Source organism: Cebus imitator, unplaced genomic scaffold (assembly GCF_001604975.1).
Source record: "Cebus imitator isolate Cc_AM_T3 unplaced genomic scaffold, Cebus_imitator-1.0 Scaffold156, whole genome shotgun sequence".
Classification (NCBI taxonomy): domain Eukaryota; kingdom Metazoa; phylum Chordata; class Mammalia; order Primates; family Cebidae; genus Cebus; species Cebus imitator.
The window spans coordinates 1,129,029-1,147,502 of NW_016107471.1; the positions used below are offsets into that span (position 1 = coordinate 1,129,029).

At 33.6% G+C, this 18,474-nt stretch overlaps 1 protein-coding gene across 1 annotated transcript in view; it reads left to right on the forward strand.

Moving 5' to 3' along the window:
- Positions 1 to 18,269, forward strand: part of PTPRQ (protein tyrosine phosphatase receptor type Q) — a 255,887-nt gene extending 237,618 nt beyond the window's left edge. The window contains exons 47-52 of the mRNA XM_037743831.1: positions 6,941 to 7,075; positions 7,274 to 7,399; positions 8,241 to 8,389; positions 11,136 to 11,271; positions 16,651 to 16,774; positions 17,029 to 18,269. Coding sequence (XP_037599759.1) covers positions 6,941 to 7,075; positions 7,274 to 7,399; positions 8,241 to 8,389; positions 11,136 to 11,271; positions 16,651 to 16,774; positions 17,029 to 17,066 — 708 coding nt within the window. The 3' untranslated portion in view covers positions 17,067 to 18,269. The remainder of the gene's footprint in view (positions 1 to 6,940; positions 7,076 to 7,273; positions 7,400 to 8,240; positions 8,390 to 11,135; positions 11,272 to 16,650; positions 16,775 to 17,028) is intronic.
- Positions 18,270 to 18,474: the final 205 nt, after the last annotated feature.

An 18,474-nucleotide genomic window follows, 5' to 3' on the forward strand; every position in this document is an offset into this window, starting at 1 on the left:
TAATTTATAATTAGGAAACCGAAGATTAGCTAATTTAAGTAGCCTGCTCTACAGGGTACACTATTAGAAAGGAATAAAGTCAAAATGAGTGTTTTAGTCTCTAGACTACATTCTAGTCTCTAGACTACATTGTTTTCATTATTCATACTTACTGCCTTCTTCTGTACAAATTTAATGAAATATCTTATCTTCACTAAATTTAATGCTAGAATTATTGAGAAGATATGCAGATAATTTAGGTTTGTGCAATCCAACTTTCAGAATAGTTAAATCTCAAAGGAAGAAAAAAAGGGATTCGTTGGTCTGACCTTCTTCATGTTATATGCTATTCTAAAACTAATTCCATCTGCATATACAAATTAACTGGATATAATCGAATAACTGCTGGATAAGATTAAAGTATAAAAATGTTGATTTGTAAACAATATTTAAATTGACTTTTTAGCATGCAGTTCTACAATACCTGAGATGTAGTAGGCATTTAATAATTGTTGAGTTCATAAAAAGAAGATTATATTTAGGTGGGTAAATATATATGCTTCACAGTTCAAATGGACCTGAGTTCAAATTCCTTCTCTGATTTTTGTAGCTGTATGACCTGAAACTTGAGTAAAGTTTCTACATTGATAAAGTAGAAATAATAATCAACTCTGCTTTATTCATTGCTACTAAATCATATTTCAGTTATTCACTGAATTAAACATTGGACACACTTGGTAAATACATATTATTTTTATTGTTGTTGATGTTTCATGGTAGTAGATTCTACATTTTCATGGCTGATAATCCAGAGGAAAATCTCTGAGTTAATTTAAGGACTGCAATGAAAAGTGCCATTCATGGGTAAAGGTCATAATGAAAGTTGACATGTGGAATGAAACTCACATTTTGTTCCAGTTATCATAGAGCTTTAAAAAATCAGTAAACACTATATTCCAATTAAACGACAAAAGTTCAGGCAAGAAGTTTTCTCTCAGAAAACGTCCAGAGTTTGCACACACATATGCAAAGGTAGAAGTAGAAATAGTAAACAGAATTGACATACTTTCTTCGTTTTCATACGATGTAATGAAAATATCTCCAAAACAGTTTTGGGCAAACATTTTACCTGGTGCTTTACCATTTTATAAAATAAGTTTGCTTTTACAGGAAGAAAACTTAAATGTGTCTTAGCTTCTTTAATGAGAATCAAGGGGGAAATATGACCATATGAAGATATATTTAAATAACAGATGATACATAGATATATGTATTAAAAACAAATATAAAATAATATTTCAAATCCTGGAAAACTGAGATCATATATTAGTTTTGTAAATAAGTGTTAATAAGATTTTACCAGTTTATTTTCATAAATAAGTACTAACATAGGAATAATACCAATTATTAATATATGCATATATATATTATATGGTATAATATTTAGTATATAATATGTGATATATATTACCCTGTGTGGAACCTACTCCCTCCTTACAAGTACAGCCTTTCTAGCCTTGCTCACCAATGGGCCTGTACTCCCTTCCATATGTGCTCAGCATAGAGAAGGGCTAAGTTGCCTCAGTCCTCAGTGCCACTTCCACATCATTGTCTATCCCTCTGTCCTAAAATTGCCAGCTTGAATTCATGTCACCACACATAGGACACACTATTGCTCTTTTTGGAAGTTAACTACCATCCCCTAGGTCACTTTTTCTCATTTCTTAAAGATTTCACTTCAGGATCACTGCTCCTCTCTCATCACCACTTCTGTCAAATTATTGATGATGTCAAAATTCATATAAAATATTGACCCAAAGGCCTGTCCATCACTTTCTGGACCTCTTCTCCTGTGGTGACTTGTCTTCCACTTGACCTCATCACTTTCTCCAATGTTCACAACCTAGACCTTTTCACCATCAAAAATTGTAGCCGCTCTATGAAATTGATTGCAGATATCTTACTATCTGTCCAAATCTTTCTTTCCAGATCACTAGACTGATAATTCTTCAACACTGCTCTGACCTACAGCCCTTTGATTAAATCAAATTTTACATTTTTCATGACCCAATCGAGACTTCATTTTTTTCTTGCTCAGTTTGAATTGCATGCTTATTTGTTTTCTTTCCTCTATTGTGTACATTCTCAACTCTCAAATTTATCTTTTATAGTCTCAGTCTTTTGACAAATCCCCAAACTTGACTAAGTAATACCCTCCATGGATTCTTCTCTGTGTAATTGGATGTGTCTTGGAGAAAAATACATGACCACACCAAAATATCTCACTTTAAACTGACGGCCACTAACCTCAAAAACATAGCCTCCTAATCTATTCAATCTCCCTTTCTTCTGGGCTACTATTTTATTTCTTCTTTCTCCTCTGGACTCTAACACTGTATTCCTCATTTTCACCTACATCTGATGGCCTTGTTTATTATTTCACTGATAAAATGGAAGCAATTAAAACAGAACATCCACAAGGTCCCCTACCTATCTGCATCTGTGTCCTCATTCCCAGTTTTTTTCATGTGGCTGCCTGTGAACTGTCCTAGCCCCTGATAACAGCCAACCCTACCGCTTGGACACTACATGACCTCTCCCTCTGCCTCTAAAGAACATGGGTTGAGGAATTCTCTCTTCTGCATTATCAATTTTTCTCTTTTAGCAGCCAAACAAATCTATTGTAATTTCTTACATCATAAAAATATCTTGATATTGCAGCTCCCTCTCTACTTCTCTATTGTTCTGTGTCTTATTTACATCAGAGCCCCTTGAAGAATTGTCAGCACTTACTATCTTCGATTCCCTTCTCTTATCTCTTCAGCACCCTCAAATAAGACTTGGATACTAAGCAAACACAACACCAAACCAGCTATTTTCAAAGCCATCAATTAACTACTCAGAAAACTAGCCTCAAGTCTCAGTCCCTAATTTGACCTTTCAGCAGATCTAACTCTTTCATCTTAATCTTATCAGTTCCATCTCATCTTTTAGACCTCCAGACATTGAAATAATTTAGAGCTCTATACTTGAATTTACTGTCTCCTTCCAAACTCATGTTCTTGGTGATTGTAAGAGTCAGTGTTCTCTAGAGGGACAAACCTAATAGATTAGATGTATATATGAAGGGGAGTTTATTAAGGAGTGTTGACCCATACGATCACAAAGTGAAGTCCCAAAATAGGCCATCTGCAAGCTGAGGAGCAAGGAAGCCAGTCCAAGCCCTGAAACCTCAAAAGTAGGGAAGCTGAGAGTGTAGCCTTCAGCCAAAGGTCCCTAGCAAATTACTGGTATAAGTCTAAGAGTCCAAAAGCTGAAATACATGGAATCTGATGTTTGAGGGTGGGAAGCATTCAGCATGGGAGAAAGATGAAGTCCTGATGACTCTGCAAATCTGCCCTTTCCACTTTCTTCTGCCTGCTTTATTCCAGCAACTCTGGCAGCTGATTAGATGGTGCCCACCCAGATTGAAGGTGGATCTGCCTCTCCCAGTCCACTGACTCAAATGTTAATCTCTTTTGTCAATACCCTCACAGACATACCCAGAAACAAAACTTTGCATCCTTCAATCAAATTAATGCTCAATATTAACCAACAAAATGATGTCATCCACTTTTCATGACTGTAAGCAAGAGATCTGAGCTGATTACTTTCAAATTTATGTCTCTAGTTTAGACTTCTTCCTGAATTCTAAAGCCTTATATCTAATTGCATTTGCGGCATTCTTACTTGAATATCTAAAAGTGATTTCAAATGTAAAATGTCCAATGTGAGTTTTTTATTTTCTCTACAAACCTGTTCATACTAAAAGCTCAAAAGCACAGTCAATAAAAGCAAAAATAGACAAATGGGATTATATCAAACTAAAAACCACATGCACAGCAAAGGAAACAATCAACAGAATAAAGAGACAATCTGCAAAATGGAGAAAATATTTGCAAACTATTTACCCAACAAGGGATTAATATCCAAAATACAGCAGGAACTCAATAGCGGAAAAAAAAATCTAATTTAAAAATGGACAAATGAGCTGAATGAATATCTCTCAAAAGAAGACATACAAATGGCCAACAGGCCTATGAAAGAATGTTTGACGTCACTAGTCATCAAGGAAATACAAATCAAAACCACAATGAAATATGATCTTCCCCCATTTAGAATGGTTATTATCAAGAAGACAAAAAATAACAAATGCCAGTGAGAATGTAGAGAGAGTGGAATTATTATGCACTATTTAGTTTTCCTCAGAAAACTAAAATAGAACCATCATTATGATGCAGCAATCCCACTACCGGGTATATATCCAAAGGAAAGAAAATCAGTATGTCAAAGAGATGTCTATGCTTATGCAATAAGTGCTGCCACACTATTCACAATAGCCAAGATACAGAATCAACCTAAGTATTCATCAACGGATGAATGAATAAAGAAAATATGCTATATATACACAATGGAATACTATTTGGCCATGAAAAAGAATGAAATCCTTTAATTTGTGGCAACATGGATGAGCTTTGAGAATATTATAATAATTGAAATAAGCTAGGAACAGAAAAATAAATACTGCATAGTCTCACTCATGCACACTGAAAAAGTTGATCTCATGGAAGTAGAGAGTAAAAAGAGTAGTGATTAAAAGTTGGGAAAGGGAAGAGGAGAGAGTAAGAGGTTGGGTAAATGAATGCAAAATTACAGCTAGATAGGAGGAATAAATTCTGTTGTCTATAGCTCTCTAGTGTGGCTATAATTAACCACAATTTATTTCATATTTTCAAATAGCTAGAAGAGCAGATTCCAGGCGTTCCCAATACAAAGAAATGATAAAATGTTTGAGGAGATGGATATGCTGTTACCCTGACCTAAGTATTACACATTGTATACATGTATCAAAATAGTCACACTGTATTCCATTAAAATGTACAATTATTTTTTTAAATGTACAATTATTATGTGTCAAAAATAAGAAAAGATGATTAAAAACTGCTCATCTTGGAGTCTTCCCCATCTTCCTTTGAAGTCATTATTGATTTCTCTGTTTCTCTCATACCTCATATCTAATCTATTAGTAAATTCTGTTGGTTTTGCCTTCAAAATATATCCAGGTCTGGTCACTTCTTACCATCTCCATTGATACCACCCGTGCTACCAATATTTCCTGACTGAATTGTTACAATAACCCTCTAACTATTCTCCCTCCTTTCACCTTTTAAACTCCCATAGGTTGGTCTATGGAAACCATGTGAAACTGTTAAACCATATACTATGTTCAAAACATTTCAGTGAATTTCTGTATAATTCAGAGTAAAAACCAAAGTCTTATAATTACCTGTTAGGACCTAAAGCACCATTTATCTTGCCTGCTCTTTCTGGCCATTTTCTGTTGTTCTTCCCCCTCATTTACTCTACTCTAGCCACCTGCTGTTCTTACAACATTCCTGACATCCCTCTCCTTTAAGTTGGTTGGACTTGACTTTCCTTCTACCCACAATTCTTTTCCCCCAAATCCTGCAGGCCTCACTTACTTCCTTTTTGAACACTTTCTTCACATATCACCAGTGATATGTGAAACTTGGAGAACATTATTATAAGTGAAATAAGCCAGGAAGAGAAAAATAAATACTGCATGTTCTCATGAAGTGTTTATTTTTTTCTGAATAGCCTATTTGTGAACAGCCTATTTTCTGAAAAGCCTATTTTCTGAAAACTTTCTCTCATAGTCCTTACCACTTTTATAAATTCTGTTAATTTGTTTATTTAATAGACATTAATATACAATTTCTGTTTCTCCTAACTATAAGATAAATGAGGGTAGGAATTTCAGTGTCTTTGGTTAGTGATGAACCCCCAGCTCCTAAAACAGTGCCTGGAACATAATAATCACTCACAAATATTGATTGAGTGGAGAATGTGCATATTTTAAAAATCTGTAAAGAAATCAACCAAAATGTTAATGGCCCTTCACTCTGGATAGCAAGATTGTAGGTGAATTCTACTTTCTATTATATATTTTTCTAAGTTTTCAAAATAATCTACATTTAACAATATTATTTTTAATAAGAAAAGATCCCTTACACTTTAACTACATATTTAGGTCTTTCAGCTGAGACTGGAAAGACAGAAATGCTGTAGTACCCAGTGTATTTAAGAAACTCAAGATTTTCTGTAAGCAAATGTTCCTGGCTTATACTGTACTTTGGGAAAATCACCTAAAGTGCCTTCTCATTATTCTTTAAAGTAAAGTAAACTTGCTGGATTAGATTTTAGAGTCCCTGGAAAATTTAAATATATATTACCTTTTTATATTACTATTCTCTGACTACTGAGATGATTTCAATGTAAAAAAGTAAATTTTACCTTTTATTCCCTATTCCTTAAAGCATCTTTCTATTTCAAATAGATGTCATTCCATTACTACTTTTTAACTTATACATTCCCTTTCTTTAAAAGAAATCCACAGACACTGCTCACAATTATATAAACTCAAATGTCATGCTTTTATGTTCCAGGTAAATAGACCAAGTTTCAGAGCAATTTGATAAATATTCACAAGGATGCCGTAATAGATTTGAGACAGATCTTCATCTATAAAATGAGTATAATATTGGTACTAATTCACAATGTTTTTATAAGAAATTTAATAGAAGATGCTTAGCAAACTTCCTGCTACAAAGACTCAGACTTAAGACCTTATTAAGTTCTGTTATTATTGTTAACTATTGTTATGTAGTCCTTAATGTTTTATTCAAAAGTTTGACATACATTTTAGAACCATTTGTTGTACAGTATATCAGATTGTGAAGATAAAGTTAGATGCTAGAAATTTTGAGTAAGATTATCTAGTATTTAAGGTATTCTAAATATTAGGTAATTTTAAAACTAGCGTGTTTCATGTATTGATTAAAAACTAAAACCTTATATCTACATACATAATGATGCAGTGTATGTAATTATATCTTTCTAGGGCTATTTATGTCCAAATGAATTTATTGCTACTCAAGGTCCACTACCAGGAACAGTTGGAGATTTTTGGAGAATGGTGTGGGAAACCAGAGCAAAAACATTAGTAATGCTAACACAGTGTTTTGAAAAAGGACGGGTAAGTTATTTGAAAATGTTTTCACAAATGTTATTTTACAATTGGGTTAACATATGTGTGAATATTTCATCTGATACTGGGATTCATCAATAATCTGGACATCTACAAAGCAATTTTAACTTAGTCGCAATAACTGTGATATACATACATATCAATATAGCAATGACTGTTATGACTGATGATTTTCTCTGAATGCAGATCAGATGCCATCAGTATTGGCCAGAGGACAACAAGCCAGTTACCGTCTTTGGAGATATAGTGATTACAAAGCTAATGGAGGATGTTCAAATAAATTGGACTATCAGGGATCTGAAAATTGAAAGGGTAAAAATTTTTAAAAAGCGGGGGGGACAAGGGAACATGGTATAAAATATGAACAATTTAAATGTCTAAAATAAAATTAATTTCTAGAACTATCGCTTTCAAGGATACCTCTATAGTTAACAATGCTTTTGTATTGTTTTCTAAGCAGAATTTTGAATTGATATCAATCTTTAGTATCAATGTCACTGTATTTGTTCCAGATCACTCTAAAGTCTGCATTAACCAATTAGCATCACATTCTTAGGCTGACAAGAGGAGAAAAAGGAGAGAAAATGATGAGATCACTGGCTTTATTTCATGAAGAAACTGTAATATTTGACTTGAGACAGCAGTTTCCCAAATCACGCATCTCTGAGTCCTAATAATTTGATTTTCTATTTAATCCAGATCCAATATAGAAAAGGTCGTATGGAATCTCACTTTATCAGTTTACATAGATACCTATACACAGAAGATGATATAAGGATCTTTATACTTTTCACATATCAGATTCTCAATACCTGTATGTATGGAATAATTTGTGAATGCGTTCATTTAAGTTTGGGTCAAAATTGTTTTAAAATCTATTATACTGAGTGCTACAAAATGATATACTATATTTGAATATTAATATTCTGTATTAACATTTATTTATAAGCTTTTTAATTGTTTTCATTCATACTGAAAGGCAATTCTCTTTATTGTGACAAGAAAAATCTCTCTTACAGGAAATAATGAAAACGTTTGGTTTGGTAAACAGTCATTTTTAAAAGATCGCCTTCAAAAAGTGAGACAATTGCCTTCAACCTTCATTGTGGGACTTAAATAATTTTGTCATTCATTAATCTGTCCTTTTGTCTAGCATGGGGATTACATGACTGTTCGACAGTGTAACTTTACTGCCTGGCCAGAGCATGGGGTTCCTGAGAACAGTGCCCCTCTAATTCACTTTGTGAAGTTGGTTCGAGCAAGCAGAGCACATGACACCACACCTATGATTGTTCACTGCAGGTAAGAAAGTGATATTTTTAGAAACATCTATTAAATGCCAGAAGTAGTCTTTGAACACATTGGTCTCTCTATTGTTATAATTCCATTTTTTTAAATAAAATCTTCATGTAAATTTCTTCCAGCTTGCCATCTTCAGAGATTTCACATTTAGCATTTCTAGACACATTGGTATAATTTATGTTTTCTAACATGATAGGTCTAAATCAGTCTTGACAAGTCTCTTTCACGATTGGAGTTTGGAGATTAGAGAAAAACGTAGTATGAATTCTACTTAAATGAGATGCTCAGAATAGGTAAATTTATAGAGACAGAAAATAGACTTGTGGTTGCTAGTGAGGAGGGAGATGAAAAATTAATATCTAGTGGGTACAGACCTTCTATTCGGGATGATGAAAAGTTCTGAAAATATATAGTGTTGATGTTTGCACAACATTGAGAATATACTTAATGCCACTGAATTGTACATGTAAAATAGTCAAAATGATCAATTCTCTGTTATTCATCTTTTACCATAATAAAAAGATTTTTTAAAGTAACAATATCTTGTAATTTTTTAAGATTTTATTATACTTTAAGTTCTGGGGCACATGTGAAGAATATGCAGGTTTGTTACAGTATACTATAATTATGTTGTTAAATATTGTATGTTAGAAAAGATAAATTCATTCAATTTTTAAACTTTTATTTTCAAAAACCCAATAGGCAATTTAAATTGTTATACATTTTCCATAAATTCTCTGGATTTTTAAAATTATAAGACTAATGCATAAATGCTTGCTCATTATAAATATGTGAACGATGCTTATATATATAAAATGTGTAGAAAAAAAAGTAAAAGCCTCATTTTTACCTTCTCAGCTTAAAACCCCTCCTTACAGGTAAAAAGCTTAATATAATAGTATATACCAAAAATAGTATAACAATCTGCTTCTACAGTCAGTGATTGATTTTATGCTGGCATCTTGGTGATTAAAACCTTTGGTAGACAGTCGGTGCCTTCAGCTTCTCTGAATCATGCAAATACACTGCCATGGGCACTAAACGAAAAGTACTTTTTCCTTTTTAGCCTCAAAAAGAGTAGTGTCTCCTCCTTTGTGATTTAAATAGATAAAAGATAGAAAGAAAGTATGTTCATATTATTTATTATCTTTCAATATCATTTGAAAATCGTCTACTACATATTTATCTCTAACTTCAACTTCTCACCTTGACTTTAGACTTCTACATTGGGCTTCCAGTTCAACTTGACAGCCATTCAGACTAAAAAGTTCTAGAAATTTGATGTGTACAAAACAGAACACTTGACTCAATCACCAAATTCACCCCTGCTCAGTTGTCCCTATCTTGGTAAACAGCAAGTCCCTCCCATTAGAGCCAAAAGTGCTAGAGTCATCCTTGATTCTGCTTCCTTTCACATTCCACACCTAACCCACCAGCAAATACTCTGATCCCTGGCCATGCCTCACCTCCTCACTGCACTCTCACCTTCCTGGTCTCCCCTGATTTGTGAACATTCAAAAATGCTCCCAACTCAGGTCTCTTCTCATTTTGCTTCTTCTGGCTACCATGATCTTCTCCCTGATACCCACATGGTGTGTTCTCTAACCTTAAGCAAGTATCTTATCAAATATTACATTATCAGAGAAGTTTTCTCTGTTGACTCCATCCTACCCTATCACCTTCTATCTCCTTAACCTGTTTTTGTTTTTGTTTGTTTTCCCCAGTATGGCATTTCTTACCACCAGTCATGTTCTTTGCCTGTTAATTTATGTGCTGTTTTCCTCTAGAATATAAGCTCTATAAATGCAGGGACTTTGTGTTGTTCACTGCTCTGCCCCAGGTGCTCAGAACAGTGTTTAACACTCAAAATGTACTTAACAATTCAATGGCTGTGCGGAATATGTTTATACATGTTACTCTAATCAGTTAATGTTGTAAGGCTCACAATTTCTTAGGTCAAATTATAGGAAATTGCCAATATTTAAATGTTTCTTACTACAGAACTATAAAAATGGCAGTTTCATGTGGTTCAAAGTAATATTTATAAGACTAGATAACCTTTCAACATTTTTTTCAGATTAATTTCCTTTATTAACCATTTAATTTCCTAGGGATCTTGTCTTTCTGACAATAGGAATTTCTAACAGTAGGAATTTCTGAGTCAATCTTGTGAGGTTTATCAGTTAACAGTTTCTATGGAGCACATGCCAGTCTTTGAGTATTAATATAATTTCTTAAAAGAAAATAGTTTTTCAATTTTGTTATCTATAGGAGGTAAAATAAATTCTAGAGAAAGAAAGTGAAAAGGACACTTGCAAGACTATTTTTCAAAACTATGCAAAGAAAATGCTTTATGAGCTAAATATTGAACATTTGTAATGTTTAGCATTTCTGCTGCTAACTGAAAATTTAGTCAATATAGAGTCTCTGGTATTAAGAATTTTCAATGATTTTTTAATAATCTCTATTATTCTCCAACAACACCCCCTAAAATATTAAGAAATAAGAGGCTAATCTCCACTAATTAAAGAAAGAGAAACTCAAATGTTTGATAGCATATTAATGATAATCATCTTGCCCTATTTAAACAGTCTTCGTAACTGTAAAAAAATCCAAAGAAAGTCTGCCTCCAAGTAAGAGAAGAAACTGTTAGAATTTTTTGCTATCTTAGCTCATTATCTTTATCCCCATCAAGATGAACAACCCTTTGCTGAATAATTTTCATGTAATTTTACTCTTCCTGCAGTGCCGGAGTTGGAAGAACTGGAGTTTTTATTGCTCTGGACCATTTAACACAACATATAAATGACCATGATTTTGTGGATATATATGGACTAGTAGCTGAACTGAGAAGTGAAAGAATGTGCATGGTGCAGAATCTGGTAAGATATCTAACCCTGCACTGCATTCTAAAGTTCCAGAATTTCCACAGGGGAGGTTGTAGTGGCAGCAGTCTGGATGGACATGGGCTTGAAGCTGTATTTGCATGGTGGAAGCTCTTTTCCTACGTTATAAGCTTTTTGGGGAAGTCCTGGGGAGGGCAGCTGATAGCAATTACAGGAGAACTAATGCCCATGTGCCATTGTCACCCTGCAGCATTGTTACTGATGTCTCATCTTAACTCATTATACTGATAGGTATGTAGGAAATAACTTATAAATTGATTTATCTTTGTCATTTAGCAGCTTTGGAATCTCAAAAAATGAACTCAAGTCAATATCTTTTCAATGCCAATATCTTTTGAAAAGTTATAAGTGGGAAAACAGTTTAAAATGTTGATCATAATGAAGTTCTGTGGATTTTACTTCTCTATATTTATCCCTATTGCATACCATTACTAATAATGAATATTGTAGCATGCTATCAACTGTTAACTGGGAATTTTTTGTTTGTTGTTTTGGCTCACACACAAAAAAATTTATAAAATATATACAATTTTAATTTTTAAAATTGCAGAGTATAATGGTAATGTGGCTAAAAACCTCTACTGAGTGTCTACTGGGTACCAGTTGCTATATGAGACCCTTCACATGTATTATCTTATTTAATCCTAATTAAATTCTTTATTTGTAAGGCACAGTCAGTAAAACCAATCAACAGACTAAATATTACTGGCTCTGCTTTACAAACAGGGAAGCACATGTTCCAAGAAGTTAAATGATATTCCAAGATGATATTACTGATAAGTTCCAGAGCCCAAATTCAAACCTTTGTCTGTATAACTACAGTATGCATGATATTCCTATCTGTAGCTTTGGATTGAAATTTGTATGCTACACAAACAGAGATTTTCTTGCAATAAATGCACAGATCTGCTTTAACAATATTTTCCAGGTTACATTCTAGAAAACATACATGCCTCAAAGTAGTTAAAGATTTGAGAAAATGAGTTCTCTGCTAAAATAAGTATGAGAAAGAAATTAAACTGATTTTTAACACATAAATTTCTATGGCCTTAATGCTAATTTCACTGACCATTACAAAAATGGATCCATATGGGCAACTTTTCTCAAACTTTGATGATTGTAGAGCTCTTCAATCCTTTTTGATCCAGACCTGTAGGAACATGTCATGGAACATTAATCCTCCTTGGAAGATGCTGCTGTAGACCAGAGATATCCAAACTTTTTAGACAAACTTCCCTTTTAGGAAAGACGTTTGAGCTTCAACTCTAATACAGATATATTTATCTTTAAATGTAGACTGTTTGGTTATATAAATTATAAACATAAATAAGAAATTGAAAAACATGAGATAAATATCAAAGAAGCAATATTTTCAAAACCTTGCTCATTGCTCAGTCTTCTTATTATCATTAGGTATTTTCAGAAAAGGAAATATACACTTAGGACAAAATGCTTTTATTTTGATAGAGGTTTTAAGTATATATTTTAAGTTTTTATGCTTTTTTAAAAAAGAGATCTAGCTTTTTGTCAGGTCTGATTACATTGTTGTTATATTTACCTCATAGTATGACTACAAAAGTATTCTAGGAGCATGATGAAGGTGTCAGCCTTGCCAGTTTTTGTCGTTCATTTGGGCTTGCATGATAAATATTATCTTTAATTCATAGTCTCTTTGTAGGAATCTTCCTCAGTTACTTTGATAATTAGGTAAACTAGGTAATATAATGCATATTCATTCCCTTATATACTGAGTTAACAAATGAGTTAAGTGTCACTCTTTCCCTGGGATACTTCAGAAATGGAATATTACACATGACCAGGGCCAGCCTCATGGGTATGCAACATGGGTAGTTTCACAGGTCCTCACATTTAAAAGGGCCCTGAAATTGGTTTAATTTTTGCTGTCACTGTCTTGAAAAATCTTAAAATTACATTTTGAGGCAAGAACTTTCCATTTTGTAGTGGAATTTTACGTTTTGCATTCTCTCTAATCCAAGTTGGGCTGACAAATTAGGTAGCTGGTCTTTATCAAGGGGTCTTATGAAGATTCTAATATCAACCCAATTATTAATCATTATTAAAATTCAATTTCCTTCTCACTTTTAGTTAAAAATAAAGATAAATAGAAAGATAACATTTTCCTCCCATGTCTCTAGGTGTACACATATACACTGGTGATCAATGCTCTTAATGAAATTAAGGGTTGGCTCTCTTGGGTAGGATACAGGATGGAACTGATTGTTTCCTTCTAGAGTCTAGAGTCAATCTTCAAACAGTAAAAGTTGAAAAAACTTCCATGTTCTATGACTTTGTAAAACTAAATTCTGTAATGAGTGTGTTCAAGAGTGTCTATTAATAATTTTACGCAATTTAGTAGTCAATATATGTTATAAACTTCATGCATGATTCTATTTAACCAGCCATAGCGAATTGTCACAGCTTGGGATGGGAGCTTGGGGTGGTGGGGATTGAGGGGAGGTGTGATTAGAAAGAGAAAGTTTTTGAAGTCACAGAACTAAATTCAGAATACAGCTCTGCTAATTGTTGGCTCTGTGACTTTGTTTAATTAGCCTCTCTGAGCTATTTCTCTTTTGTAAAATAGCCCTGTTACACTTTTCACAAACTTGTTATCAGTGTTAAATAAGAGAAAGTTTGTAAATCACCAACATGGTGCCCAGCAGGCAGTAAATGTTCAATATGATTTTTTTTTCTGATTCTCTTCTTGCTGAAAAGCAGGTACCCAGAAGCCTTCTTTTATCTGTCTTAGTTCCCAGAAGTTCGGCTCTTTACTGTTTTTTCCCTGTGATGACAAACAGAGAAATGATCACACCTCGCTTCTGGTCCTTAAGCACCAGCATTGCCTTGCACAAGAGCAGTTTCTTGTTTTCTTTTCCTGCACTCCAGAGTGATTGCAGTTTCTATGAAGAATGTTCCTGTCTTACAGCACATACTACAACAGCCATGGGCGGCTGGGGTTTAAGGCAGCAGCTTCAACAATATACTGCCACTAAAAGGCACTGAGGGGCATGGCCCTTACCCAAGAGAAAGCTTTGATTTCTTTCACTCAAAAAATAATGCACTGGGGGCTGAGTGCGGTGGCTCATGCCTGTAATCCCAGCACTTTGGGAGGCTGAGGTGGGCAGATCACCAGAGGTCAGGAGTTCGAGACCAGCCTGAGCAACATAGCAAAACCCCTTCTCTACTAAAAATACAAAAATCAGCTGGGCGTGGTGGCATGTGCCCATAATCCTATCTACTCCAGAAGCTGAGACAGGAGAATCGCTTGAAACCAGAGGCAGAGTTTGCAGTGAGCCAAGATTGTGCCACTGCACTCCAGCCTGGGTGTCAGAGCAAGACTGTCTCAAACAACAACAATAACAACAACTACAAATAACAACAACAACAACAAAAAGCAATGCATTGTAGCCCCAGGAAATTTGAAAGGCCTTTCTGAGAGAATGCTCTGTAGTGAGATAATATCCTAAGATACTCTTAGTGCCTCGCATAAGTGGAAATTTACTCATAGAAGCTCATATAGAGGAAGAAAAAAAGTTAACATATTTTGGGTGCCCAGTTTTTTGCTGGGCATTTTACATATGTTAAATCCTTTAAATCTTACAACACAGGATTTATGACACACACTTCCACCACCAGATGAGGAAACTGTGCATCAGAAGAGTTTAATTCTAAAGGTAATATGGCTATCTAGGACAGAAACTGGGATTAAACTTTTTTCACAACAGTACACTGCTTTCTTGGCAGTAACCCATAATGGCAGAGGGACCTTGGAACCTGTAGGACTGTCTCACGAAGCTCAGCCTGCTCTGCTGGCAAAGTTTACACCTATCATTCTTTCCAGTGGAGAAGATAAAATCAGGATAGTCAGAAGTATCACACCCCAAATGTGACTTCAAATTCTAATGTGTTTATAAAAATGAGTAAATAAAATACTAGAACTCATAAATTTAAATGATTTCCAAAAAGATTATGTTGTGTCAACATATTTCTGCCAATAATATAATTCATTGTTTCATGAATGTTTGAAAGCACACCCTTGGAATTACCTTAAGAAGTAACTTTCTAGCAATTTCAATAGAAATTTTATTGCTTTATAACAACACTTCATTTCTTACCAAAACTGAATTCTACAAACTTGATCATCCACCTCATTTACAAAACTTGACACCTAATGACATTTGAATTTTCTCCAAATTACATCTGCTCTTAAACAGTGAAGATTGCCTAGCTGTGAGAATTAAATGAGGCTAAGTCAAGAGACATTTATGATGCAACTACTATGTGCCACGCACTATTATAGGCAACCGGAATATAGCAGTGAATATGACAGAGTTCTGCCCTCACAGAACTGATGTTCCAGTAATGAGATGTTCATGGAAACATTTTATAATCTACAAAGGAATAGATACTCATAATCATGACTAACAATTTCTGAAGACAATTAGAGGAGTTCCAAAAGGTTTGGTGGTATAGCAGCAATAGATATGAATATAACCTCTGAAGCTGATCACGTTTGAGAATGTTCTATTTAAATCATTGGCAATTTGAATATATGTCTTAAACATTTGGTGATATTCCTTCAAAGTCAGATATGTCTGTTATGTACAAATGAGGGTGATTTAAAATACACTTTTTTCTTAGCTTTAACTACTTTTGTTAAGGTCCAAACTCAGAGATGCTAGTAGGTTATTGAATTACATTGAAAAAATTTGGAGGATCCAAATGGTACTGAATTTAACCCAAACATTCAGATGCAGTATTAGGAATCCTTGACCAGCACCTGGATGTTTGGGCATTTCAATGACTCGCTGCCTTATATTTACAAAACAGGACCAAATACTTGACCTTAAGTAGGCCACATATCCAGGTGACTAACAGATTTGTTAAACATATTTTAAATGCACTGATGATGTATAGATATGCTCACTCACATATTTCAAAAGTAAATTTAGTATTTGTATTCCAACAGTCATTCTAACAAGAAAATTGTAAGAGAAGTTACTCAATTAGATTTAACAGAAAAAAGGAAACTCATAAACAAATTTAAGTAATACAATTTTCTACTTCTTATAATCACAGCAAGAAAGAATATATTAACACTTGGTGTTTAGTGACAAGTGTTAGAAAAAAACTTGAAGCTTCAAGAGACCACAGGAATTTAGAAAGCCTCATATATGAAATGGTAGAAAATAATATATATACTATGTTAAATTCTGTGTCTGTAACTTAGCTGTTTATTTGATGAATTCAGTACTTCTTTTAGCTTTAACGGTGTAACTCCTTGTATAAAACTCTTCATCCATCTATTTGTTTAACCATTCTGTCTTTGGTATCTAGGCACAGTATATCTTTTTACACCAGTGCATTCTGGATCTCTTATCAAATAAGGGAAGTAATCAGCCCATCTGTTTTGTTAACTATTCAGCACTTCAGAAGATGGACTCTTTGGATGCCATGGAAGGTAAACAGAAACAACAATATGTACCCAACTTACTAGTGTGCCAACTACAGTAGGAAAAATTTCAAAATAACCATATGTTAAAAATGTTTAAGAAACTGGATTAGTGCACAGATCAGATTTTTTTCAAACTTCTCTGTAATCCAAGTTGGGCTAATAATATCCTTTCTGTCTGCATTATATTTTTATCATGAAACATTTAAATTTTGAACTTTTAACTTCAATATTCTCTTGTAACATGTTACTTTCTGTTTTAGGTGATGTTGAACTTGAATGGGAAGAAACCACTATGTAAATATTCAGATCAAAGGATACAATTGGAAGATATTTTTAAATTCCAGGGGCCAAAGTTACCCCCTCATTCTTCTGGATTAAAATGGGCAAACTTAAAGAAATATCGAAGCTTCCCTAACTGTGCCTTTCCAAGTGGATTGAACATTTTAAGACTAGTTCTAGAAAATAGCTAATTCAGAATAATTATTTGTTTTGTACAGAATAAATATTATGCATTTTAAATGCTTAAGAAAAGACATCCCATATGTTTTTGAAGTCCTTCATATTTTGGAACAAGCCAAATGAAAATTATTGTATTAGCATTAATGTTTCAATGTGAATTTTCCCTATGTGTTGGATTTAATTTTGAACAAAAGTTATAAATGTTGATTCAGTAGTGTTGTTTTGGCTTCCAGGGTGTTGACGTTTCTTGTGGATAATTTCCAGGACTGTCATAATGATCTGTACTTCCATGTACGCCCTTGTGTTTTGAATCCTCTGTTTTATGAGTGCTGAGATATCATCTCATGATCCCGAACAGCTGAACAGTAACCCCCTGACACTGCAGGGATTACTTAGCTTTTATACAACACACAGTAGCTCTTCAGGGACACTTAGGGCTATTTAATTTGCATTGTGATCTTCAGTTTGAAAAATTAAAAAGAAAAATTAAAAGTGCAATTGCACACATGCAGTTACAAAGTACCATTCTAGCTGACCTACATTTGTAAACTTTCAGGCACAAGTTTTACCCCTGTATTGTGTATTCAAATATATAGTTAAATGTATTAGAGTATTCACCCATTAGATATCTATGCAACCTAATATTAACAATTCTGAAGAATTTTTTTCAGCAAAAATGTATCAAAAGAGTAATAAGAACACATAGTGTGTTGCAAGCTTGTAAACCAATGATGTGCTGCTGTAGTGCCAACAGAGACTTCCAAATGGATTATATTAAATGGCCTTCATTTCATTTTCCAAGGTTGATTATTGAGCAGTATACTTGGTGGAACTGAAAACAAATTAACCATGTGTAGCAAATTCGAGATTGCCTTAAAGAAAATCTTTCAGCCTCCATCTTATTAAATAGTGACCATGTACTAAGTTTTGAATTATATGAAGTTATTTTGTCATAGATTTCAATTAACAGTAATAGAAATAAATAGTGTTAATTATTCTCTCTATGGTAAGAATTATATCTTATGCTTATTTCTGCTGAATATACATAGAAGAAATGTGATGGCCAATAAAATCGAATTTTAATGAATTATCTAGCAGCATAATTTCAGAACCTCCTATATAAATAAATATTTGATTTTGTATCTCATATTAAGACATAATAATTATATTAATTCTCAAATATAATATATAAAATAAAGATTTGCATATAAGTAAAATATAATGACATAATTTATGTAATATAAATA